Genomic DNA, 26,526 nt, shown 5'->3' with positions numbered 1-26,526 from the left:
CCTACTTTAGAAAAGGAAGCCCAGTATCTCAGCAGTGTCACTTGAACTTTAAACCGAGAATCTGGAGGCCTGTGTCAGAGGGAACATAGAGTTGGCGACAACGCCCTGCTTGTGTGTCTCTGTGTGTGTCTAATCTTGCCCACCGGCCTGCGCAGTCCTTAAGGGAGCCTGAGCATGGCAGACAGTGCCCCCCCCCCCCAATGCTGAAGGAACACGCCGATGACACATAGTTTACGAAGAGTAGGTTGTTTGGAATTTTCCCCACCAAAAAGAGGGACGGTCTCTGTGGGTGCAGCAGCCGAAGTTTGTGCCAACACAGATGTGTGGGATTGGGGAAAAAAATCACCAAAATGTAAAGGCTCCTTTTGCTCAAGAACTGGAATGGTTTTACCAAGACACACAGTGGTCAGAAGTTGCCAGTATCACAGACAATTTTCCAGCCATTCTGTTCCAGGTACTCAAGAATTTCTAGTGAATGGATCATCCCCTGGAGAGCACATGCTCTGGGAGGGGCCAGAGAACTTCTAGCCTCAGGGCTGCGCTCTGGTGTGGTGGCTCTGCATCTTTTGCTTTGTGAAGGCAAAAGGGAAGCCAACAAGGAAGATGGAAAAAACTAATCTCTCACATATCTAAGATGCCTTCTGATGATACAAGATGTTCCAGAAATGTGGCTGTGGCCGGCAGAGCCTGTCTGTCCACACATGGGGCCCATGATGCTGACTGCAGCTGGGGCTAGGCCGGGACCCGTGCCAGAAGGCGAGTATCTGTGGACATCCTTAAATGTCTCTCTGGCATATTATTCCAATTAAATCCTGCCCGGCATTCTCATTTTAATAACTTAATCTGGCATTTACACCTTGCCTGCTCTCCCAGAGGGCCTGAGGCAGCGCACAATAAAAGCCTAAACACAACAGGACAATTAAAAATAAAGACACATGATCGGAAAGAGAGATAATCCTCCAGGAACCTGAGATAAGATGGTTATTGCAGCCAGAGTGTTGAATTTGGCTCCTTCTTTCTGGCAGCCAAGGTTAAAAAGAAAACGGAGTGGCTTATTCAGCTATGACTGCCTGATCGAAGGAAGGAAGTAGATACAAGTTCACGGGAGAGCACATCCCATTTCCTGGCTCTGAATTCCATGAGGATCTAGCCCGTGGATCTCCATCTCAGGGGCACTAAGTCACAAACTGAACAACAGTCCTTTACAGAAGATGCTGAATCATTCTTCAATTGGCAGCTTTAGTCCCATAAGTGGGCCCTTGGTAAAAGGTGAGGGTGTAATATTAAATTAAATTGCAACTCGGCAAAGACATTTCTTGGAGAAGTCGGCTTAATGGGCCCAGACAGATGGGTTGAATTTGGACATATGGAGGCATGGGGAGAGAGTTCCAGGTGGAGGAAACAATTTATTCAATAAATATTTACTGAGTACTTACTCTGAGTCAGGCCCTGCCAGTGAGTGGGTACTGGGGACACACAGATGGCCTTGCCCTCCGAGGAGGTCACAGACGTGGGGGGCCAGGTGCATAGACAGTCAATTACCAGTGCTGTGACTGGAATGAGGGGGCAAACAGGAGAAGGGGCCTAGGAAGATGCAGCCACGGCAGACCGCACGTCCTAAAGGCTCCCAGAGAAGATGTTTCCAAGCTGCCTCTTGAAGGTCAAGTAGGACGTTTTTGCATGAAGATGGCATCTCGGGGTGGTCAAGAGGGTGTTCTGGGTAGAGAGGACAGCACGGACAAAGGTGTGGGGGAAGAGAGAGCACGATGTTTTGGAGGAATGCTGATCATTCAGGGTAGCTGCGCACAAGGAGGGAGGAGGGGCCCACAGACGGGGAGGCAAATAAACTCAGAAGGTCGAGGACCTTCAGGTCTGCTAAGGAGTGTGGGCTTCATCCTCTAGTGAAGGGGAGGATTTGAACCGGGAGAATGAACTGGCCAGAAGTTCAGATGTTGTAGCTGTCTCCAGGGAGTAGTCAGGCTAACTGGGCAGCCCTCAGCTAGCAGACTCTGTCAGAGGTCCTCGTGGGATCCCACTCCCCTGCCTGGAGTTGGTCCACATCTGGCCAGGGCCCCAGCCCAGCCATCCAGGACCCCATGGATGATAAAGACCTGCCCCACTGTCCAGGGCTGGCAGTAATGACCCATAGCTTGGAATGTGACCCTCTGCATTAAAGCTCTGGACCACCAGGGCACCTGTGAGCCATCCACAGAGCAGAGTGGACTCTGATCCTTAGCACTACCCTCACCCTGGCCATTCTGGTATCTCTTTATTTCAAAATGAGGAGTATGAGATGGAACTTGGACAAGCTTTATAAGGATACCAGATGTTTCCAGAAAGTATGTGCTCTGTGATTGGATTTTTTTTTTGCAGAGCAACTGTGGAGGGAGGTAGAAGATAAGAGTTAAAATTATTTAAAACTCCATGTATTTGCCTCTTCCAATATCTGTTGCCATAGAAACATACTGGCATAAGCCACCAGTTTCAAAGCCAAGTGTAGTCTGTGACTTTGAAAGCCCTGGTTTGCTTCTGCAAAAAGGATGGTAAAAGCATGGAACGTGGAGGGAAGTTTGAAATACCTCTCTGTTCCAGACTGCCCTTAACTTGATTACTGCCCAAATGGCCAGAAAACCACAGAACCCAGAGTGCCGGGAATTCTCGATGTAGGCTACTTGCAGCCTGTGGAGACAGCCTTTCACCATTCCCATAAATAAACGCCACACACACGGCTCCCATGGGGGACTGGAGCACACACGATTCCCTCTCTTGTTGCGACCTGCCTGGGAGCAGATGGGGGATGTCTTTAGGGAGGGCAGGTGGTCTCAGGATGCTGCCTCGGTGGCTGCCCTGAGGCTCCGCGGGGTGCTCGACGTTCAGTGACCTTTAGTGCTGTCTCCCATCTTCTCTTCACTTCAAAACCATTTCAGAGTGGTCAAGTGGAAGTGTAAGAGGTGGCTGGTGTAGAAGGAAGGCTTGGGGAAAAAACCAAACAACTCTTCCACCTAGATTCACAGGCTGTCTTCACACTGTCAGTATATACTGCTTTTACTTTGGGGGGAAATTATCTCAAATTATTTTCCTTAAAAGAAAAAAATCCCATATGGGTGTGTGTGTATGAATACACATACAGTGTCAATTCTTGGTTTTCACCTTACTTGATCTAAAAGCAGCATCTGACACACTTGATCAAAACTTCTTCTTGAAACTCTTTCTTCACTTGGTTTCCTAGACACCAAATGCATATGGTTTTCTTCCCATCTTGGTGGCTTCTCCTTCTAGGTCCTTTGCTGTTTCTCTCCTACCTTCTTGATGTCCCAACACTGGAGTGATTGAGGGTCTGCCCTTGGTCCCCTTCTCTTCTCCATCTGTATGCCTCACCCCTCATCCAAGCACCATCTTATTAGGGCTCTCGTCCAAGGTTTTCAATGCCATCTCTATGAAGACCACATCCAAGTTCCCATCTCAGGCTTTCACGTCTCCCCAAAGTCCAGACCCATATATATAACACCTACTCACCATCACCACTAGTAGAGTAGTATTCAAAAACAAGTGTTTTCCCTTTTTCTCGAGAATACAAATCATAGGTAAAAAACCCCTTTTAGGGGCGCCTGGGTGGCACAGCGGTTAAGCGTCTGCCTTCAGCTCAGGGCGTAATCCCGGTGTTATGGGATCGAGCCCCACATCAGGCTCCTCCGCTATGAGCCTGCTTCTTCCTCTCCCACTCCCCCTGCTTGTGTTCCCTCTCTCGCTGGCTGTCTCTATCTCTGTCAAATAAATAAATAAAATCTTAAAAAAAAAAAAAAACCCTTTTAGCATACTTGGCAGATTTACCCACACCTGCTCTATCTGAAATGCAGAAGCGGCCAATCTTCCCATCAGATGCTGTAAAGCAGAGGAAGGGAGGGCTGAGATGCAATGTGGGAGCACTAAGCCTGGGGCCAAGTCAGGGGGTGCACCTGTTAGTCCTCACCTTCGTCTGTGGCATTTGTCTCAGAGAGCTCTCCCTCCTTCAAGTGCCCCCTGTGCATGTGCAGCTCTCTCTCCTGGCTACTCCCTTCCTTCCTCACCACCACTTTGAAATTCCCTTCCCAGGATTCTTCGGTCCCCATCAGTGCTTTGTGGTTGCTCAGGCTCCAGTCAGGACATCTTTGATTCTTACTGCACCCACTCCCTGGATGAGCACACTCATTCCCATGGCTCCTCTGCCCTGTCTCTATCTAGTGGACAAACTACTCCCTTGTGCTCCATGACTCTGTATCCAATATTTTGAGCCCCTCTGCCCAGAAGCGAGGCCCTTACATGCCCTTCCAAAACTGCTCCTTATTCTGCACCCTGCCTCAGTGAACAGGTCTGCCATCCACCACCCAGAGATCTGGGCATTGCCCTTACTGCCTCCCTGTCCCACCCCATAGAGTCAATCAATCACCAAGTCTTGTCGTATCTGCTTCCTTAATCTCTCTCAAAGCCACCCACTTCTCCTTGTTCCCACTGCAACTGCCCTGCTTTAGGTCACCATCAGTTCCTGCCTGGATTATAGCAAAAACCATATCTGAGCCATCTCTGGGCCTCCAGCCTCGCCCCTCCATCTGTTCTCACCCTGCAGCCAGGGCAAACCTGATCATGTCACTCCCTTGATTGAATGTCTTTAATTTTGAAGTTTAAACTCCTGTTTAGCACATAATGTCCCTAATGATCAGGCTCTGACCACATCTTCATTTGTCTTTCCTGTCACCTCCCCAAAGGCACCCTTGGCTTTGGCCAGCAGAACTGTTTCAAACTATTTCATACACACACACACACACACACACACACACACACACACACACTTTAAGAAAAAAACAATATACTAACATCGTTAATATAGTGAGAAACTAGGTGCTTCCCCTCTAAGATTGGGAATAAGTTTGGAATGTCCCCTTCTCACCATTCCTATTCAACATTGTACTTGGAGCTCTAGTTAATACAAATATTAGACAAAAAAGGAAATACAAGCTATACAGATTGGGAAGAAAGAAATAAAATTGTCTGTGCGCAGTTGACATGATTGTCTATGTAGAAAGTTCCAAAGAGTCAACAAAAAAACCTCCCGGAACTAATAAGCAATTATATAGCATGGTTGTAGGATATAGGTTAGTATACAAAAGTCAATTGCTTTCCAATATGCCAGAAATGAGCAACTGGAATTTGAAATTAAAGATACAATACCATTTGCATTTTTACCAAAAGCAAAGTAAAATACTTAGGTATAAATCTAGCAAAATATGTATAAGATCTATGTGAGGAAATCTACAAAACTCTGATAAAATTAATCAGAAAAGATCTAAAACAAATGGGGAGACATTCCATGTTCATGGATAGGAAGATTCAATACTGTTAAGATATCCATTCTTTTCAACTTAGTCTATAGATTCAACACAATCCCAAACAAAATCCCAGCAAGGCACTTTGTGGACATTAACAAACTGATTCTAAAGTTTACATGGAAAGGCAAAAGACCCAGAATAGCCAATACAATACTGAAGAAGAATAAAGTTGGAAAGCGGGCACTGTTTGACTTCCAGACTTACTATAAACCTATAGTAATCAGAACAATGCGGTATTGGCAAAAGAACAGACAAATAGATGAATAGAACAGAACAGAGAGTCCAGAAATAGACCCATACAAATATAGTCAACTGATCTATGACAAAGACACAAAGGCAATGGAGAAAGAATAGTATTTTTGATAAATGGTGCTGGAACAACTAGACATTCACATGCATAAAAATGAATCTAGCAAATGACCTTGTATCTTTTCACAAAAGTTAACTCAAAATGGACCACAGACCTGAATGTAAAGTGCAAAGCTATAAAACTTCTGAAAGGTAACAGGAGAAAATCTAGGTGACCTTGAGTTTGGCAATGAGTGTTTAGATGCGGCACTGAAAACAAGCTTACTGGAAGAAAAAATATGGATTGGGCTTAATTAAAATAAACAATTTGTGTTTTGCAAAAGATAATGTTAAAGGAATGAAAAAACAAGATACAGACTGACAGCAAAGATTCACAAAACATATTTGATAAATGACTGGCATCCAAAATATACAAAGAACTTTGAAAACTCAACAATAAGAAACAATCTAATTACAAAGCAAGTAAAAGACCTAAACAGACACCTCACTAAAGAAGGTATGCAGATGGCAAATAAGCACATGAAAAGATGTGCCGTATCACATATCATTAAGGAAATATGACTTAAAATAAAAGCGTGACATCACTTCGTACCTATAGAATAGCTAACATCCAAAACACTGACAACACCAAATGCTGACAAGGATGTAGGGCAACAGAAATTCTTATTCATTGCTGATGGGAATGCAAAATGGTACAGCCATTTTGCAAGACAGTTGGGCAGTTTCTTACAAAGCCACACATAGATTTGGCATACGATCCAGCGATCATGCTCTGAGGTGTTTACCCAAATGAGTTGAAAACTTACGTCCACATAAAACCCTACACAAAAGTGCTTATGGCAGCTTTATTCATAATTGCCAAAACTTGGAAGCTACCAAGATGTCCTCTCATGGGCAAATAGATTACACTGTGGTACATCCATGCAATGGAATATTATTCAGTGATAAAGAGACGAGTGATCATGCCGCGAAAAGACACGCAGGAACCTTCAAGTCATACTGCTAAGTCGAAGAAACCCGCCTGAAAAGGCTGCCTAGCATATGATTCCAACTATATGACATTCTGGAAAAGGCAAAACTATGGTGACGATAAAAAGATCAGTGGTTGCCAGGGGTTGGCGAAGTACTGAGGGCATTTAGGACAGTGAAACCCTTCTGTATGACACTGTAACGGTGGATACATGACTTCTGCATTTGGCAAAACCTGTGGAATGTGCAACAGAAAGAATGAACCCCACCTAACCATAAATTATGGACTCTAGTAAATAATAACAAATCAATATTGGTTCATCAATTGTAACAAATACACCACACGACACAAGATGTTAATAATAGAAGAAACTGTGGGGTGTGGGGTGGGGTGTATATGGGAACTCTCTGCGCTTTCTGTTAATTTTTCCTGTAAACCAAAACCTGCCCTAAGCAACAAAGCCTATATAAGTATACATTTAAAAAATGATACGCATCACACATTTAGAATAGTACCTGGCATATAACAAGTGCTATATAAATATGTATCGCATGGAAATGAATAAGGCTGTGGAGCTGGGATGTCTCCAGTAGGACTCCAGAATCAGAATTTCATTCTCTGGACACTTGCATGCACTCTCACTGGGAGAATCTCCATGGGTCCTTCCCGTTATTCACCAACTCTTCATCCTATTTATTTCTAACCGCTAACAGAATCCATGCAATTGAAAGTGCTCCCACGTATTCATCTGTGTGTTTATTATCTGCACCCCGACTAGCCAGTGGGCGCCGTGAGATCAGGGCCATGGCTCCTGTGCTTACCTCTGTCTCCCCAGTGGAAGATGTGTGCAGGGCTGCTGGCTGGGCAGTGTGTGTGGGGGTCTCTGTCGTGGAGAAGCTGGCAGTCTAGTGAAGGCAGGGGCAGGGCAGCACGCAGCCAAGCTGGGCAGCACGCTAAGTGTCCCAACAGAGGAATGTCGGGAAGCTAGGCACAGGGGTGGGGAGGAGCAGGAGCTGAAATTTGCTGGAGCTAGGGGACTCAGGGACACATCCCCATAGAGATAACCCAGGGGCCTGGAACTGAGATCATTTACTTGTCAGAGAACATTCTGAAAGAGGGAACAGCACAGGCAAAGGCCTGAAAGTGTAACACAGAGCAAGGCCTATGACTGGAATCCTGAGGTGTTCACAGTGTCCAGAGCGTCCAGAGCAACCAAAGGCATCCCGGGTCGGTAAGGGCAGGTGGGGACAGACAATAAAGGTCTTTGATCACTTCTCCCCTAAGCGGAGACTTTCTCTCTCACTGGGAGTCCTGGAAAAAACAGCCTCTTGAAGGACAATTTAGAACACCTCATCCCCTGGGCACACTGTTCAACCACCATGCCGTGTCTGACAGAGAAGGAGGGTCGGAGAGAAATCAACTGGTTGCCTGGTGCTGTTTGGTGGCAAAACGACAATAAGCCGACAGGGCTGCGGGTCGACAAATCAAAGGGTTCTGCTGTCATGGCAACAGAATGACAGGGCAACCCTAAAAATAAGAGGAGAAAAAGAGGAGCAGGCCAGAAAAGGTTCAGAGAGAAATCTCAGCAGATACCTGGAGGGAAACCAAGATGGAGTATCTGGGCCAAGAGCCAGGGAGCTGGCTCTCCTCCAGGCCCTACCATGGAAAGCCTGGATGCCCCTGGGCAGGTCCCCTCCCCAGACTCGGTTTCCTCATCTACACAGTGAGGCATTTCCGTGGACCCCCGCGGCTCCTCCATTTGAGACTCGTTGCCCTGGAAGGTTGCACATGGTCTAGGGTTCTCTACACAGAGCCACTGAGAGCCTCTGTACTTATTTTAGAAAGAAAGGAAGAAAGGTAAGGTCAGCGATAGCAAACTGTCACTTATGCTAACCTGACTGCACAAGGTTGATCTCCTTTAAAGGGTCCAGGGGGACCGGGTTCCCAGGTCCACTTCCAGAGTCTGCTGACTGAGGCTGACACCAGCCCTGCGTCCTCTCTGTGCCACAGCCAGAGCGTGGGGAACCCCTGGTGCGTACTTGGCCTCCACCTTAACCTCAAGCAGAGGCAGCAGTGCCCCGCCTCCCCAGCCACCCCCTGCTAGGCTGCAAGCCAGCAGACTGGTCTAGACTCGGTCCACTCGGTCCACCTGCACAGCTCCAGGTGTTCAGGCGGGCTCTGCCTGACTTGCTTTCCCCCTCCCTGATATCCTGGGCTCTCAGTCTGGCCGGCGCTCTAATCCGAGCCCTCACCTGCACAAAGGGAAAATGCTTTCCTGCCCTGCCCACTTCCCAAATCTGTGCCCGTGGCCAAGCTCTGAGAGAGCCCCTAAAAACCGCAAAGTGCTGTCCATGTGCTGAAAGGCAGGTAGGGTAGGGTGGTGCATAAGAGGGTAGTTAGTGGTGCTGCCACTAACCTGCTAGGTAGCCTTGGGTAACTAATCTCTTCAGATTTCTGTTTCCTCATCATTAAAACGGGGCTAAGGGCGGCCCCTGTACCACAGTTACTGTGAGGATTCAGTGAGTTAACGCACAGCGCTGGCTATCGCCATCATGGCTGTTGCCATTATCAGCATTACGGCTGGTGATTAGCACCCCCTTGGCTCTCCCCTAGCCCAGAGGCCCAGGTAGCCATGACAGTTCTTCCTCCTGTTGGCATCCTGTCTGGATTTCCAACTCCTGGCAGTGAATGAGGAGCTCCCCAGGGTGCAGTGGGGGGCAGGACTGCTCCTTTGCCAAAGGTGCACCATGAGTGGTAACCAGGCATCACCTCCCCTCTGGAAACAGCTTGTTTGCCCCAGTGACCTCCTGCCCCCTCGGCACATGGGTACAGCTGGCATCTAGGCCTTCCTCCTCGGCAGTCCTGGCCATGCCTGTCTGGAGTCCTGCTTCCTCCCAAAGTGAGGCCGAAGGCTGTGAGACGGAGGCACCGGCCCTAACGCTGTGTCCTACATCTGCGCTGGCAGAAAACGGCGTTCTCTGCCACGGCTCTGGCTTCCTGGCTTCTCACTGCGCTGAGAAAACCCTCTATTTGTTCCCCTGCAAATGAAGCTGGGCTTCTTATTTGTCAGAAAACCATCTTGTCCAGAAGGGTAAAAACCTCTGTCCTCAGTGCATAAAATGACCATTTCCACGTTAGTTTAAGAATCCACACTACATTCCACAAAAAGATGTCTCTAATAATGCAGACTGCGGTTCTCTCGGTAGAATCTGCTACACCGTATGGAAATCAGGATGCACGGCACACGCCGCTCAAGCCCGGCCCTCTCCCACGAAGGCAAGTTTAACTGTTCTAAGAGCAAGGCAACAAAACCACAGCTTCCAAAGGGTCTTGAACTTCCCTAATCTGGAGCATCCGGGGAAGACCAGTGTGAGTAGAGGGCAAGGCTGAACGCAAGACTGTTAAAATATATACTTTTATGTACTTCTATTTAAGGTTCTTCCTTTTAACAGAACTTCTCACTTCGAAACTCACATAGTAACTAGAAGGAGCAATCAGAATGTTTACTCCCGAGTACAACCCTTAGAGAACTTGCTTTTAAGGAGGTTGAAACGCAATGTAATTTCCAGACGGATAGATACTATAAATGGGGGTTTCAACAATGTGCACAGAATATACTCATTTAAATGGCCCAACATTTCTTATTTCTGCATACATTAATATCACTAGACAATTCTTTCACCGTGTTTTTCCCAGGAGTGAAGACTTTCTATTTGGCCTTTCTGGAATATGTCTCAAATGGAAGAAAACAGAACTAAATGAGGAGTTTCTGATGGGGAATGTGGGCCCACGTGCAGCTGTGAAGATTCCCCTGGAACGACCTTGATTTCTTCCTAAGCAGTGCACTTGGGGCGGTCAGGGCTACGTACTGCCCGCCGGTCCTGGAGTGTCTGGGAGCGGCATGCCCGAGGGCTTCCCTCCTGCCGCCGTGGGCGCTTACCTCCATGCTGTACCTTTCCACCGTCCTCCTCAGAGGGTCCACAGCCTGCCAGCAAATCAGAATGCACAAGTCGATCAGCAGCATGCCCCCGACAATCACCAGCAGCTTCTGGTCCTTGATGATCTGCAGAGAGGGCAGGGCCACAAGTCAGCAGACATGAGAGAGGTTCCCCGACAGCAGCTGAGGGGCTGGCTCAGGGGTGTGAGAATCTCTCGAGACTCTCCATCACCCACAGGATAAATTCAGCCAAACTCCTTTGCTTGGCATTCAAGGCCTCTCATGAGCTTGGCTCAACCGCTCCCTAGACACACACATGCACTTATTTAGGTTTGAGGACTCGGAGTTTCTGGACCTGCTGTGACGTTTACTACCTCCCCTCCCCGAAAACTCCCACCCCCAGGCCTTTGTAGGTGCCAGTTCTGTTGTCTGAAACATCCTGTTCTTTCTGTCTGGCAAACTCCTACTGATCTTTAAAGACCTAGATCCACTGTCACTTCCTCCATGAAGTCCACTCTAACTCCCACAGCAGAATTCATTACTCCTACAGCACTTTGTTCACGTACTATCCGGAGAAGTCATAGTAGTACCAACAAGGATATTTAGTGAACACTTACTCTGTGCCTGCCTCTAGACTGATTAATTGGTTACATATATTATCTCTAATAAAGGCAGATACTATTATTATTCCCATTTAAAAAAAAAGATTTAATTATTTTAGACAGAGAGAGTGATTTTCGAGTTGGGGGGGGCCAAGAGGAGAGAGAGGATCTCAACTAGACTGCACACTGAGTGTGGAGCCCGACATGGGGCTTGAACTCATGACCCCGAGATCATGCCCTAAGCCAAAACCAAGAGTCAGATGCTCAACCGACTGAGCCACCCAGGTGCCTCTAATTGTTCCCATTTTATGGATGAAGAAACTGAGGTTTGTGAGGAGCTAAGTAACTTGTTCAACGTAATACAGCTAGTAAGAGGTGAAGTCCAGATTTGAAGCAAGCTCTATCTTTCTCCAAAGTCCACACCCTCACACACTTAGCACCGACCAGATGCTATATTGTTTTATTCTGTACTTATCAGGAAACTGGGGAGCCCCTGACAGAAGGGAAGCCGATTTTATTTTTCTGTGCATCCTCAGCACCTAGCAGGGCCTGGCAAGCAGTAGGCACTTACAAGTTTGATGGATCCACTTGAAGTGAAGGTATATTTACAAAAAAAAGAAATACAATTTCTGTCCCTCTTTGCAGCCTGGGATGTCTTAATTACGTGGTGAAACTCTCACCCCACTTTCTGTCTGTTTGATGGGGACTGGCCCGGGGACAGATGCTGCCAGCTCTGAAGATAACCTGTATTTCATTCATTCCACGTTTAAGTGCCCCCTCCCCCAAGAGCTAATGTGATGAAGTCCTTCTGGAAGAGACTATAGAAAAACAAACAAAACCGAGGCAGAAGCTTAAGAAATATCACCAGGTCTGGTTTTTAATGATTAAAGCCATTTTAAAAGGAGAAATAGAAACTCAAGAGGGGCCTCTGTGTTGCTGAATTGTAAAAGAACAGGAAAGTATTTCTGAGTTCCTGCCAAAGAGATCAAATCCACCAAAACTGCTTTATGGGGGGGCTGGGCACTGGCAAAACCCCCTCTTGGAGATTTTCTGGCAGCATCCAGTGAACCACTGATGTTTTGCAGAAGTCCTGCTTAACCCTTACTCTCTGGGGAACTAGGCAACTCCCTGCTAGCCTTGAGAAAGTGGGGCAAAAGGAAGACATGCCCGAGGAGCTTAGGATGCGGAGGACAGGCTGGAAGGGGCCTCCCTACTTAATGCTCACCCAAGGCTGTTTGAGCCCCCAGGCACGTGCCCATGTTGTGCCTGACCCTGGAAGGTCCTTCGCTCACCTTCTTGAGGGCACCCTCCTACCCTGACTTCAACACTGAGCTTGAGCTGCTCCTCAGGGATCCCAGGTGGGCCCTGCACAGGGCTCGTGCTGCAGCCGTGTTCCGGTCAGAGCAGAGGCAGGGCCAACTAGTCTCCCCACCGTGCCCTTGCGCCTTATACAGAGGCTGGCTCTCAGACCTTCCTGGGGAATGTTTGGGGAATGAATGCATGAGCCTCAGGAAGAGGACAGGAGAAAGTGGCACTGTAAGTTCAAGGTCCCTGCCACCTGCCCAGGGTTCAGGTTCTACTTCCCACGGGACACCTGCTGCTGCATGTTCCTACCCTCCTCACTGGGCAGCCCCCAAACCCTTCAGGGCACACGCCTTCTTCTCCCTGTCCTTGCTACAAGGACGGGGGACATTCACTGGATAGCCACATGCATTGCCTTTGGAGCCCCAATGACAGCTGTAACTTCACATTTATTTGTGCGATCATTTGGTTTGTGTCTCTCCTCCCTTCTAGACTGTGAACTCCGTGCGATTTGGTTTTGCTCATCACTGTATTCTTAGTGTCTGTTTGAGGCCTGGCAGAGAAAAAGTGCTCCATAAGCCCTGGTCGACGGGTGATGGCCTAAGCAAACATGCCCTGAGCACTCACTCCGTGCAGGCCCTGTGCTGGGCATTGGAGATGCAGAGGACTGGTGCTGCCCTCCAGGGGCCCATAAGGTTGGGAGGAGAGACAGACTTGCACCGGATGAATCCAAGAGGGTGCGGGGAGGAGATAAGGTGGCTTCATGGGGAAGTTGCTGGAGGCTACTGAGACGTCAGACAGAGGAAGCAGCATGAAGAGCTGAGGGGCTGGGTCAGGGGAGTGACCACATCAGGCCACCCCTGATTCAGGATTCTTCTGTGACTCCCCACCACCTAGGTGATAAATCCAGCCAAACTCCTTTGCTTGGCATTCAAGGCCTTTCCCAAGTTTGGCATGACTACTCCCCAAACACACATGTGGACTTGTTAATGTTTAACCATTCCCGAGTCTCTGGCTGAGTTGTGATTTTTGCCCTCCAAACCTTTGTAGGTGCTGTTTCTTTTGTCTGAAACTTCCAGTGTTTCTGTGAGAGGCTCTGTGTGAGTGGGGTGGGTGGGATGGCTGGAGAGGGGGTTAGCTGGGGAGACACTGGGCCCATACATGGGGTTGCTGGAGTTGAAGCATCATTAAGCAGAGGCGTGATGGGGCGCTTCTGCAGCATGGAAGGGTAGAGTCGAGGCGGGGAGCCCGCAATAGGAGGCCAGTTAGGAGCTGGCACAGGTGTCCCGGTGAGCAGGGAGGAGCCTCGATTCAGGGCAGTGACTATCGTGGTGGTCAGGAAGATGCCGGTGCCATAGATATCAGGCAGGCGGAGTGACTGGCTTCAGCCTCTGAGTCCTCTCTCCCTCCCCAGACCTCCCCCACCAGCAAGGGCCAGCACCTCCAGATCCCCTGAGACAAAAGGTCTATGACTCTTCAGAGTCTACCTTCCAGGAGGCAGTGACCTTGAACGTGCTCAACACGGATTATGTCAGTGCACACCGATGCCATCACTCTGAACTCTCTCTGAAGCCAGGAGGTTACTAGTGCCCCATTCTCAGTGGGGGTAAAGGCATACAGTAATAATGATTAAGCACAGGTTCTGGAATCAGATCTGAGTGTGAATATTACTAATGTGCTGTGTGGCCTTGGGTAAGTTTCTTAACCCCTCTGAGCCAGTTTCCTCATCTACACAATGGGGGGAATAACGACATAACCTGTCTTAGATGACCAAAGTCTGGCTTATCATAACTGTTCAACAGCTGTCAGCTATTATTATTAAATGTCACTTTCCATTGTTGTCTAGAGCAGGGATCAGCAGATTACGGATCTGGCCCACCGCTTACTTTTGTAAATGAAGTTTTATTGGAATACAGCCATACCCATTCATTTATGTGTTTGTCTTTGGCTGCTTTCATTCTCCAACAGCAGAGTTTAGTGGTTGCAATAGCAACTCTAGGGCCTGCAAAGTCCATACTTAGCTATCTGGCTTTTTACAGAAAAAGTTGTCTGATTTCTGGTTAACAGAAAAGAGTATTTCTTCAAGAGACTTTAGATATTTTGACTGATTGAGACTAGCCTTCTGCTAGGACCAACTCATGGCCTAGTTTCAGGGATGCCATTCCAGGGGCATACAAAGTGAATGGTGCCCCCTGGAGTTGTGAAATTCACATCACTCAGACAACAGGGGCTCTCTGGTGAAGCTGCTGAAAGCTCTCTCTCGGCATTTTGCTGAAGCTGAGCCCACACAAAGGTCTGAGGTGATGTCTCCATGTTATTGTCTGCAATAGTACCAAGTCATATGTGAACTTGCTTTTTTTTTTAATTAAAAAAAATTTTTTTTAAAGTAATTTCTACAACCAACATGGGGCTTGAACTCACTACTCAGAGATCAAGAGTGACCTGCTCTACTGACTAAGCCAACCGGGTGCCCCTGGAGTGAACCTGCTTTGTCCTCCAAAAAAACATCTGCTTCCAGAACAAAAGATCTCATCTCTGAGTTATTGCTCTCATCTCAATGTCTCAGTTTGGTCCTATTAAGAGGCAGAATAAAGACTGTAGTAAGTCTTCCAATTCAAGATTTTATGACTGAGCTTTAGAAACAAAAAATCAGTAACGTGCCATAAAAACACCAGATTTGCAAGCATTAAGTCACCACGTGTCAATATGCCCTTTAATAGGCTTCTTTTCCTTTAATGTCTTTAAAAATGTTGCCATATGGGGTGAAGTTTGTGTATGTGTGTTTGGGAGGGCATGCCATTGTGGGTGCTGAGAGGAGGAGGCATGAGCCAGGGAAGGAAGGGAAGGATAGAAAGACTATGAAAACAAGTGTATATTGCATTTACAAACTTATGTATACCTAGTAAACATGTCAGTAAAAAAACGGTCTCAACTTTAAAAAAAAAACAATAAAACAAGAAAACAACAATAAAAACCAACCTTGGCTATATGAAGGGTTGGAATCATGGAGAATTCAATCCCAGTTTTGACCTGTAATTGCCACAACCCTTTTAAGACAATTTGGTTCCTAGACTTGAGCTTTTGATCCATATAAGGTATAAATTTCTCTTCTACACCTTTAACTTCCTCCTATTTGTCGATAAGCGATGCTTGGTGGCAGCACTGCAAACCTGTTCTGGAATAACTAGAAAGCAAAACTAGAGTAAAAAGTTTCTCCCCCTGCAATGGTGTGTTCATCTGGCCTTAGTAATTTTTGTACCAGACAAAACTGGTGACCAAATCTTGTACTCAAAGCCTTTGGCAGGTTCTCAGACAAGCCCCTTCCCCCAGCGCCTGGCCCACCACCCGCCTGAGTTCCACTGACCTAGCTGACCAGGGTTGGAGCCAGTCGCTTTGCTCCGGCCCCACAGCAGGTGAGGCCACATCACAGCGCGGCCCCCCCCGCAGAGCTCTCAGGCAACTGAACTCCCCAAGTCTTCCCTGACATGTTTTGTCAATTGTTGCCAGACAAATTGAGTGTTCTTGCTCAGTGATCACATGAGTAATGGAAAATAAGGGCCGGTTCTTTATTACAGATGACAATATGGATGAATCACATACTGACACAAAAGAATCAACATTGTGATTCTTCGAAGCCAGGATGGCGTTATAATAAATGGCAGAGCAATTCTAACCATAGCCATGGTGCAGGCGGGGCCCCAGAAGTCATTTGGACCCATTTGGTCCCCCAAAAAATTAAAAATTTTTTTTAATTAAAAAAAAAAGCAAGTTCACATATGACTTGGTACTACTGCAGACAATAACATGGAGACATCACCTCAGACCTTTGTGTGGGCTCAGCTTCAGCAAAATGCCGAGCTTCACCAGAGACCAAACTTTGGCTCCCATCTGGCGGGGCTGGTGAGAGAAGGCATGATCCTGGGCTCCACCCTAGGAAACTGATTCTTAGGGCTAGGGTGGGCCTTGAGAATCTGTATTTCTTTTTTCTTTTCTTTTTTCTTTCAATATTTTATTTATTTATTTGACAAAAAGAGAGAGAGAGAGAGAGCACAAGCAGGAGGAGCGGCAGGCAGAGGGAGAGGGAGAAGCAGGCTCCCTACTGAGCAGGGAGCCTGATGCAGGGTTTGATCTCAGGACCCTGGGATCATGACCTGAGCCAAAGGGAAATGCTTAATCGACTGAGCCACCCAGGTGCCCCATGCTGGGTATGGAGCTGAACGTGGGGCCCCAACTAATGACCCTAGGATTAAGACCTGAACTGAGATCAGGAGTCGGACACTCAACGGACTGAGCCAACCAGGCAACCCAAGAATCTGCATTTCTAACAAGCGCCCGGTGATGCCTACGGTGCTGCTGGCCCAGCCCACGCTCTGAGTAGCCCCGATCTAGACCGAGGTCTTCCACCCTGGCTGTGTATTAGTATCACCTGGGAAAACCTTAAAGCCTCCTGATGCTCAGCTCCAGCCCCAGAGAGGTGGTTTCAACTGGCTTGGGCTGGATTACTTCTTGGAGTTTTCAAAAGCTCCCATTTGAATGAAATGTGCAGTCAGGACAGAAGGAAGGGAGTTGTCACAAATGGGCTGAGGCCCATGAGGGAGGGGTGAGCACAGGCAGCGGTGGCAGAGACGTTCTTTCCTCCCTCTGAATGCAGCCTGCAGTTTCCCTAAGGTGGTCCAGGTAGAGGACAGGGCAGAATAGAGAGGACAGTCCTCCCTCATGCGGACAGCAGCTCCTAAAGCAGCCCTGGCAGGTGGAGGGGCCGATGAGTGAGTGGTGCCACCGGGTACAAGGCAGAACCACAGCCCAGGAGATAGCACCATTTCAATATGGCCCCAGTTTATAGATAAGGAAACAGAGGCCATGAAAGATGATGACGTCTGCTCAAAGACCCACAGTGGGTCAGCAGTGGGAACAGAAGAGAACAGGAGCCGCTTTTCTGCTTCGCCTGGTGGCCCCACAGCCCCCAGTACGCTGGCTGTCTGCCACAGGTGCCAGGACTCTTAACCCAAACCGGATGACAAAGGCAAGCTTGGGGTGAAGAATCAGAATGACAGCACTGCACAACAGAGGGGAGGAGAGCACGACGCATGCCCTGCAGAGGGGACGTCTGTGAACAGGTTATACCCGCGTCAGGGGTTTAAAGAGCGTGTGTGTGTGTGTGTGTGTGTGTGTGTGGTGGGGTGGGGTCAAGTCAAGAAGAGGATTTTTGGAAAGATGTGTCATGATGTTATGAGACCTCTCCCCAAAGTAAGAGGATGGGGTGTGCTTCCTCCCTGACCTCAAATGAAGAGGGAGGCTTTCAGGAAAGCCCTCAGATTGCCTGACCGACGGGGCTCCCTGCAGCATGGGGGAGCCCAGGACACCTGAGGTGACCTGCTGGCCAGCTGCTCTGGGGGCGGAGCGAGGGGGGGCTGCTGCCGTGGGATCAACCTGAGCTCCTTGAGTCCGTGTGGGCGAAGGATGCACGCGGGCCTCCTGTGCACCAGATGTGGCCTCCTGGGGGAGTACGGCACCCATGTCAAGGGCGCTACAGGAGGGAACGTCCTGGTCCTGGGGGCTTTGAAAAGCCCAAAAAAGCCCCCTAGGAGAGTCTTTATATAGGGTCTGTTCAAACAGACCTAGCAAGCCCCACGGCAGCTCCTTCCGCCACTCTAAGCTCCAGCTCCAGAGGGTTCAGAAACCTTGGGAAGGGGATGACAGGGAAACAGCTCAGGCGGGCGAAGGAGAGAAGCAGCCCAGCACAGCCCCTCTCCCAGGTCTGGCGGCTGGCCCGCTGCAGGCCTGAGCCGGGAGAAGCTGCGCCTTTGAAGGCAGTTTGAAGTTCTGAATATCTTGATGGACTCCACATATTAGTTGCTGACCAGAAGGTCTTCAAAGTCATGAGACTCGCCTGAATTTTTCTTTAGAAGCGAGGGAAGAACCGTGCAACTGGAATAGTTAAAACAACAGTGGTGGAGAGAGTTTCTCTAGGACTATATCCTAAGAGTCAAGCCGAGTCAGCACACTGGTTACACCTAACCACACGGGTGGCAAATGCGCTCCACCCCCACGAAGGCCGGGCTCCTATCCTCTAAGGGCCTCTGTGAAAATGGAAGCATTACATTTGGTCTGCATCCTGGTTCACTCCCGTCTAGTAAGGGCTCCTCATTGCCCACAAGTGAAAGTTCAGGTTCCTTACTATGGCTCCTCTTGGCACCCCGTCACTGCAAACGTGTCCTGGCTACGATGAGCCTTTGCCAGCTCTGGGAACACAACCATCCCCTCCCCAGGCCTCCATGCATGCAGTTCCCTCTCCAGGCCTCTGCCTAGCTAACCCCGCTCACCCTCCGGGTCTCAGCATCAGGGCCACCTCCTACATGAAGCCCTCCCTGAGTGCTTGTATGCCTGTTGCCCCTAGACATTCCCAGCCAGCGCTTATCACCATGTTGAAAATATGTTGTTAGCTGCTTGATCTCCCTAGGAAGCGGAAGGTGGCGGGGATGGGCCTTGTGTGCAGCTTGAATCCCCAGCAAATAGCCCAGTGGTAAGCACACTGTAGGTGCCTAATAATACTAGCTAAATAAATGCTAAGTGAACATTGCAAACATCCTGAAACGGGAGTGATTACCTTCTTCTTCATTTTCACATTTTTGAAGATGGCGTGGACCCTCCATGTCTTTGCAAACATTGCCCCAAAGGCGGTTGTGTAGCCCACGGTGAGAATCCAGGTCCTGACCTAGAGGCCATGAGAAAACAGAGACATTAACATCTCCTAGGTGGACCGACCTCACCATTTACGATAGCGTCCCAACAGGGGGATTCTAGGTGATGGGAACAGATGCTCTATTTTACTCACTGCAGAGCTGTACTATCATCAGGAGCCCTTTAATCACATCACAATTTGATAGACAGTTAGTTCTACCATAGGCAACTGTGAGGTTCAAATTCTGCCTTCCACGGGTGCACAACCCAGAGGGAGCCAGTCACAGACACAGGCACAGAGGCTCCCAGGACCACCAAAGGATCGCTAAGGGGTGACAGACCAGCCTTCTGGTCTTCCCTCTCTCCTTCCCCTTCTTCCTTAGAGCCTTCTATGTGATTCTAAGTGAGGAGACAGACCTGTAGCGGTGAACATAATCGCTGACTTCCTGTCTCCTCACCTGAGTCTGTGGGAGAGCAGATGGCCCCAGGAACCTCTTCTATAGGACTCCCAGCTCCTGGGTTGTGGGCAGCGGGTAGGGGAGGGTGCTGAGTCATAGGGGCTGAGACTGGGCAGGAGAACCAACCTGCTGTGGCCCTTCTCCAGTGCTCAGCAAAGCCATCACTCTGGTGGAGCAGGGCAGGACTCAGCAAGAACTGGCCCCAGGGACACCTAATTGGCAGCTGAAGCCAGGCCACTGCAGGGGCTGTTCAGTTAGGGAGGAAGGCCAGAGGAGAGGGGCCATGACCTTCCTGTTCCCATTAGAGGCCTGTCTCCTTGGGTCTTTGGAGAAGAGAGAAGCAAATGCTGCCTGGGTCCTAATATCCAGCCCCGCCTGCCATGGTCAGGCTGTGTGGCTCCTACTGCGCTGTGTGACCCCAGAGTCTGGATACTCAGCACCAGGCCAGCCTGGCTCCTGAGCCCGTCCTTGGACCTTAGATTCCTGCTCAGGACTCAGAGACTATCCGGCTCTCACCTGTTCCCCACAATGTCTCCTGATCCCCAGCCCTGGGCTGGTGACTGACAGGTTGGACCCCTGCAGGCTGGAATGGCTGGCCACCATCTGTTAGATCGTGGGGGCATCCTGGATGCCGACTCCCTGCCTGCACCGCCATCTCGGCCAGACCCCAGCCACTCCAGATTCCGCCCTCACTGGCTGGTCCAGACACCCTCCCAAAGCAAGGAGACTTGCCGAGATGCAGGCTATGTGTCTCACAGAGCCCTAGGGCCTCCTGCTCGCTGGGGTGAGAAAGCCACGTGGCTGTGAGCTTCGGTTCTGGGCTTGGTCTTTCCTCTGCTCCCCCTCAGTTTTGCTTCGCTAAGTTCCCTTGGGAAGATCCCCACCTGCCTCAGCTGAACACAACAGGAAGGTGAATGGAGTAGGAGAAAGAGGGAGACAGCCAGGCTGGAGCAGACAGGTGAGGCCCTCCGTGTCCAGAGGAATGGGACCCAGCAGGTGTGCCTGGCCACAGCAGGCCCTTCCAGCCCAGGGGTGCCTCAGCCTGTGTAGGAAGTTCCCAGAAAGGCTCCCAGCTGAATTCCTGCATGGAGTACCTTCACTCTGCCTTTCTAGCAACTTGGCTCTCTAGCCTCCAGTTTACAGAGACAGAACTTGTCCCCTTTAAATTTTATTTGTGAAAGCAAGACCTGGCTGAGAAGAAGGCAAGGATGGCCCCCTAAGGAGGGGCAACAGCATCCATGGCGATTGTACAGAAACATGGATGTGCCAGATCTGAACGTTGACAATGGGATAGGTGGAGACATTACCATTTCCTTTTTTTTTTTTAATTTCAAAAGTGAGGATAAATCAGATGGGCAAGAACGAATCACAGCACTTTAGAGAAGGCACAGGAGGACCACATTGTTACCCATATTATAACACAACAATGCAAGAGAAGTGAACAGAGCAGGCACAGGGGGAGTAATAACACCTAGTTATTGGGAATTTAGACCTGAGCTTAATCAATGACCAGATCACAAATCGCCAGTCTGTCAGAGTTGCATAGGACCTTACAGATCACTCACTCATTCATTCATTCGTTCATTCATTCATCCGTTCACTTGATAAGTATTATTAGGCCAGAGGCTAAGTGTATAAAGATAAAAACAACAAATAAAATAACAATAACAAAACAGAGTGGGTTTTTTTTTGAGCCACCAGTTGAGTGAGAAAACCGCACTGTAGATGAAGAAACTCAGACTCAGGGCATTGAAGACATTTCTCCGAAACACGGCACATAGCTGCAGAGCTGAGCCTGGAACCCAACGCCTTGCCTCTCCCCCTGCCTGTCTCCCCTACATCCCGCTGCCTTCTCCTCACATAGGGGTTCCTACTCCGAAGCTGATTCATCCACACCCAGGAGTCAGCTGTCAAAGGGACAGGACATGCCCGGGGGGTGGCTGACAGCCTGAGAACACTCTCCTGGGTCATCCCCACATACTCTTACTGCTAACGGGTTGGCAGGACTGTTAAGACAATGGCCTCCAAGTGCTTTGACCATGTTCTCCTATCAGAAAAAACAATTTGAAACACGAACATAAAGGCAATGTGGACATTTGAAAAGGATGGTAGGGGATGAAATCGTCTCATTTGACTTTTATGTGGCCGACAAAGATCTCTTATGTTGCGTAGAAGTGTCACTGCTGTGTGCTTAGCCTTCTTAGAGTTGCTCGGACTTATGTTTTCTTTGAAGTAATCATTTTCGGGCCACTTGCCTGTTTTTGTAAGGCTAAAATCATTAAGACTCAATACTGTAAATTAGTTACACCTTGATAATACAAATCTAACCTGGCATCTGGCAATAGCAACATGTTGCCATAAATGGAAAGTGAAGAATGGCTGAGGGGGCCTGGGCAGGAAAGGGTTAACAGAGCAGGCTCCCGACCCTGTCCTTAGAAGGGCCTGCTGGCCAGACTGACCGCTGGCTAGCATCTGGGAACTCAGATTTGGGGACAGTTCCTGCCATTCCCTCAGTGATGAGAGTGACTCTTGGCCTGAGCTGTTAGTGCCAACACCGTGGTTTAGGCTGCGAGCCTGCTTTCCTTCCGGGACCCTGGAATTTTGGTACATGCTGAGCAGAGGGGGCCCAGGTGACCTGCCCCCAACAAAAATCCTGGGCTCCGAGGCACCAGTGGTGGACAGCGTTTCATGCATGTTGTCACCATTCACTGCTGGGGAATTCGGTGTGTCCCGTGTGATTGCTGAGAGAGGCGCGTGGAAGCTTGTGCCTGGTTTCCCGCGGACTCTGCCCCATGTGCCTTTACCCTCTGCGGATTCTGCTGTATATTCTTTCTCTGTAAGAAATCACTGCAGTTGAGTATGACCATGTGCTGAGTCCTCCTAGTGAATCACTGAAATGGGGGTTGTCTTGGGGACCCTTGGCACGACGCCCCATTGCCGTCCGGCGTCATGGATCGATCAACCACGCGGGTCTCTGGAGAGTTCCTGCATAGGACTACTGGACACACCCGCTGCACCACAGCTCCAGGGCCGGTCCAAGTATTACACCTTAGTAAAGCTGAATTTCTTTCGTATTTTTCTACATAAAAACCAAAAATGAATAAAAGCTGTATTCTTCTGCAAGACAATCCCAGTGGGTCACCTTGCACGCTGCAGTGTTCATATGCCATTTAAAGACAGCCCCACAGACCAGGATGAAACAACACTGAAGGAAAGACTCTGAAAGCAGGACACTGGGACCCCTACCCGCAGAGCTGCCCACTGCGGGCCGGTGCAGCCCAGGGTCACTGCTGGGAGAGGCCTCTGCAAAAGGGATGTGAGTTCTCTTTCCCCTCCTCCACCATCTCTTTAAGATGGAAATGGACCCTCAGGTTCAGACCTGGACCCTCTTTGCCTCTAAAAGCTCTCCCTGGATTATTACCCCCACTCTCAGGCATCAACCACTTTCTCTGTATTGACAAGTTCCTTATATTTTTCCCAGCTTCTGCCTCTCTTCTGAGCTCCAGACCTGCATGCGCCACTGTCACCAGAGACCTAGGTGACACCTAGCTGTGCCATAAAACTTCATACTCCACAGCCAAAGCTGAGCCCACTGGCTCTTCCTCTGAGCAGCTCCATTTCCTCCCGACTCAGGGAGTGGTGCCATTATCCACACCATCCACGGTCACCCTAGTTAGGGACCAGGAGGTCCCCCTGGGGAATCCTCCCCACTGTCACTCTCCTCTTCAACCCCTAAGCCCGGCTTCTGCCTCACTTTCTGCCCAGACCATGCTTTGCCCTTCCTTGTGTCTGAGAGGTGAGGCCCCATGCCTGCACCTCCTGGGCTCCCTCGCCCTCTGGCTTTTGGCTGGATTTGGAAGTTTCCATCAGGAGATTGGAGGGTGCCAGGAGAGAGAAGATGGAGTGTGTGCTCCCTGCTGCCACTGCTTCGGACCTGTATCTCTGGCCGAAGCTGGGTCTGTTCACGTGTCTCAGGCCCTCTCTGGGTTCCAGAAAACACTCCTCTCTCTATCTGTTCCTGCCTAAGAGTGAAAGGGTTTCCTATGGTTGCTAGTCCCCAGGTGCCTTAACCTCCATGTTTGCTTCCTTAACCCTCCTGCATCCCGGGAGCTAGTCCCTCCACTAGAGCCTCTCTGTGTGACCCCCTAGTAGCAGGCTCTGTGTTCTGCCGGGCAACGCCTGGTGACCATTTTACTCCATGTCTCTTGTTGGCACACCCCGTCCTGTGTGTACTCAGGCTGCGATCTGGGTCAGTCACGAAGAGCAGGGGCTCTGCGGTCAGACTGACAGGGGTCCAAGTCCTGGCTTTGTCACTTACTATCCACACGAACCTGGGCAGGTCCTGTAACGTCTTTGAGCCTTGATTTCCTCATCTGTGAAATGGGAACAGTGATGCCTCTTTCTTCATAGAATGGTTGCAAGGATTAGATGAAAGAATGTGTGTGAAGGGCTGAGGTTCTTAATCAATGTTTGCTTCCTGTTCAAGTGATCCTTACCACCACTCACTGGTCTACCTGGGGAGCCCCGGCTGCTCTTCCCACCTCTACCCTCACCTCCCGCTTATCCACCCAACCCCATCTGCCCGCCCCCGCCCCCGGGACTGTTCTCTAAAGCAAATCTAAGCAAGTCTCCTAGGTTTAAACCCTTCACTGGCCCATGGAACCATCAGGTTAGACTCCGGATTCTTAGCAGGGTGTAGCCCCTTTCCTGCCACCCCCCACGGGGCACTTCACATCCAAGCAACCCCACGCTGCTTGAATGTTCCCTGCCCCGACATTTCTGGCTCATGCTGTTGGGCCTGGCACCAGCGAGACCCTCTACTCAGAATACTATTCGTCTCTCTGATCTCCTTCACAAATTCTAATTCTCATTTGTCCTCTGAAGAGCCACCTCCTCTGAGAAGCCCTCCCAGACCTTGCAGGAAGATCACAGCCACCTCCTCCTTGACACTTGTGCCCTCATGCACGTTTCTGCTGTGCTGGCCACCATGAGATGATATCTATCTGATCACCTGTCCACCTTTCCCACAAGATGGTGCTACTGGGAGGGAGGGCCTATAGTGCTCGCCTTTCAGTCTCTGGGGCCAGCACTGGGTGGGGAGGGGGTGATCAGCCTGGATGAGCAGCTTAGGAGGTAATGAGCTCTTTGTCACCAGAAATGTGCCTGGAAAGGAAGACCGTAGAGGGAACTGGAGCATTTGATGGCAAAAAAGGCTGAGCTTATGGCACCCGTGGTCACTGCTACCCAAACAAGGTATGCTGTTAGGTAGTGAGATCCCCATCACCCCATATATTCAAGCAGAGCTTAGAGGATCCCCTGTAGGAATGTTGTAAGGGCATCTCCTGCCCTGAGGCATTTCCTGCACCTCCTTGATGATGCCCCAGGTATCTCCCTTCCGTGTGTCTCTATGATGCCAAATAAACCAGAAGATTCTGACGGGCTCTAGGGTTCTGTTTCCACTATGTCATACACGTGTCTACTGATTCATCAACACAAGACAAACAGCTACTTCGCTTTTTCTCCCAAAGTCTTAAACATATTTATTCCTCTGACGGTAAGGTCTTTTTTTCCTCTCCTCAGCCGTAAGCGGCTGCCCCCTCTGCACACTGCCTTGAACACATACATCCATGAGGCAGGGAGAACTTGCGGCAGGGGATGCCCATATCAGTCCCAGCTATGAAAATGGAAAAAACAATTAGACACATCTCCAAATGGAAAGAAAAATCTATGCCCAGAACAATTCTGCTCAGCTGCTTGTTCAACTGATTTCGGGAAGGCCTTCCTGGCAGGGGGAAGGGCTGTCACTGCTCTTTGGGGGACCAGTGGGCAAACGGACATGCAGCCTCTCTTGCAGGTCCTGACAGATGATTGGGACTCCCATGCTCTGGGCCTCCTGTCACGACAGAGGCATATGGGCCCCGGGCCGGGAAGGCAGGTGGGAGGGAAGCTCTGAGGCCTGGTTGGACACTGGGGAGCAAGGCGCTTTCCCGTTTCCAGAGAGGTTCTAAAAACCTTTTGTTTCATTGTGACCATTCACCCCAGGCAATCAATAGTGAGAAGGTAGGGAAAGAAGACCCAAGCCTTTATGACGGATATCTTCCTGGGGCAAGGGGTGAGATCCGGTGCGTGTCCTTAGGCAACAGGCCTTTGAAGAGCGTGCTCTACAAACTGCTCCGAAGACCCTGTCTCGCCCAGGGTCCTTGAAGCAAGATCTGAACAGAAAAGGCCCTCTAGGGTTTGGAGGACAGCAAAACCTTTCTGGGCCGGGGTACGATTCAGGGGGCCATGGGAGATGCTGGGCACAAACAGGGGTACTTTGGGCCCGAAGGGGTCATCTTAGGAGCCCTGGGGCAAATCAGAGAAAGACCTCTCTTTTGGGAGGAGGAATTTCTGTGAGGCACCCCCTTGGGGCCCTTTTTGAAAGAACCCCCCTGTAAGGCCCTTCCCGCTGAAGAACTGAGCAGACCACGGGACGAAATCCGCCTCCCACTGCCCCTGATGCCAACACAGCGCACTCGGCAGCCCTCGCTGAAGCGACAGAGCACAGAGTGAGGGAAGAAGCCTTTCTTCCCCTTCCCTCCACCACCCCAGCAGATGCCTGGGCCACGAGAAGCGGGCGAATTTTCTGGATGTGCGATGTTTTCGAGACGGGTGATGGTGGCCTAGGGGCACGGGGTGTGGGCTGTGCTGGGTGGTGCACCGCCACGCAGCTCCGGGCACTGACGACGCAGATGAGTATATGCTGGGCCAAGAGAGGAAGGGGAGAGTGGATGTGCCATCATGACTGCAGCTGCTATGAAACTCGTGGGCAAGTAAGAGGCATCTTTTAGGACTTCCAGAAATAACTGCTGCTCATTCTGAGGGGTCTGCTATTTAAAGTCTCCCCTGATCTGTCCCTTTACTT

General features: G+C 49.7%; 1 protein-coding gene across 2 annotated transcripts in view; it reads right to left on the bottom strand.

The window, feature by feature from the left end:
* GABBR2 (gamma-aminobutyric acid type B receptor subunit 2) overlaps positions 1-26,526 on the bottom strand; it is a 336,632-nt gene that overhangs the window by 44,617 nt on the left and 265,489 nt on the right. For both annotated transcript variants that reach the window (XM_045780604.2, XM_087869533.1), the window contains exons 12-13: positions 19,091-19,198; positions 10,583-10,705 (exon numbers count right to left, since the gene is read on the bottom strand). In XM_045780604.2, coding sequence (XP_045636560.2) covers positions 10,583-10,705; positions 19,091-19,198 — 231 coding nt within the window. The remainder of the gene's footprint in view (positions 1-10,582; positions 10,706-19,090; positions 19,199-26,526) is intronic.

Source organism: Ursus americanus, chromosome 18 (assembly GCF_024610735.1).
Source record: "Ursus americanus isolate L20-20 chromosome 18, mUrsAme1.1.p, whole genome shotgun sequence".
Taxonomy (NCBI): Eukaryota; Metazoa; Chordata; class Mammalia; order Carnivora; family Ursidae; genus Ursus; species Ursus americanus.
Note: the sequence above shows the minus strand (reverse complement) of the source record. Positions and strands in the feature narration are given on the sequence as shown.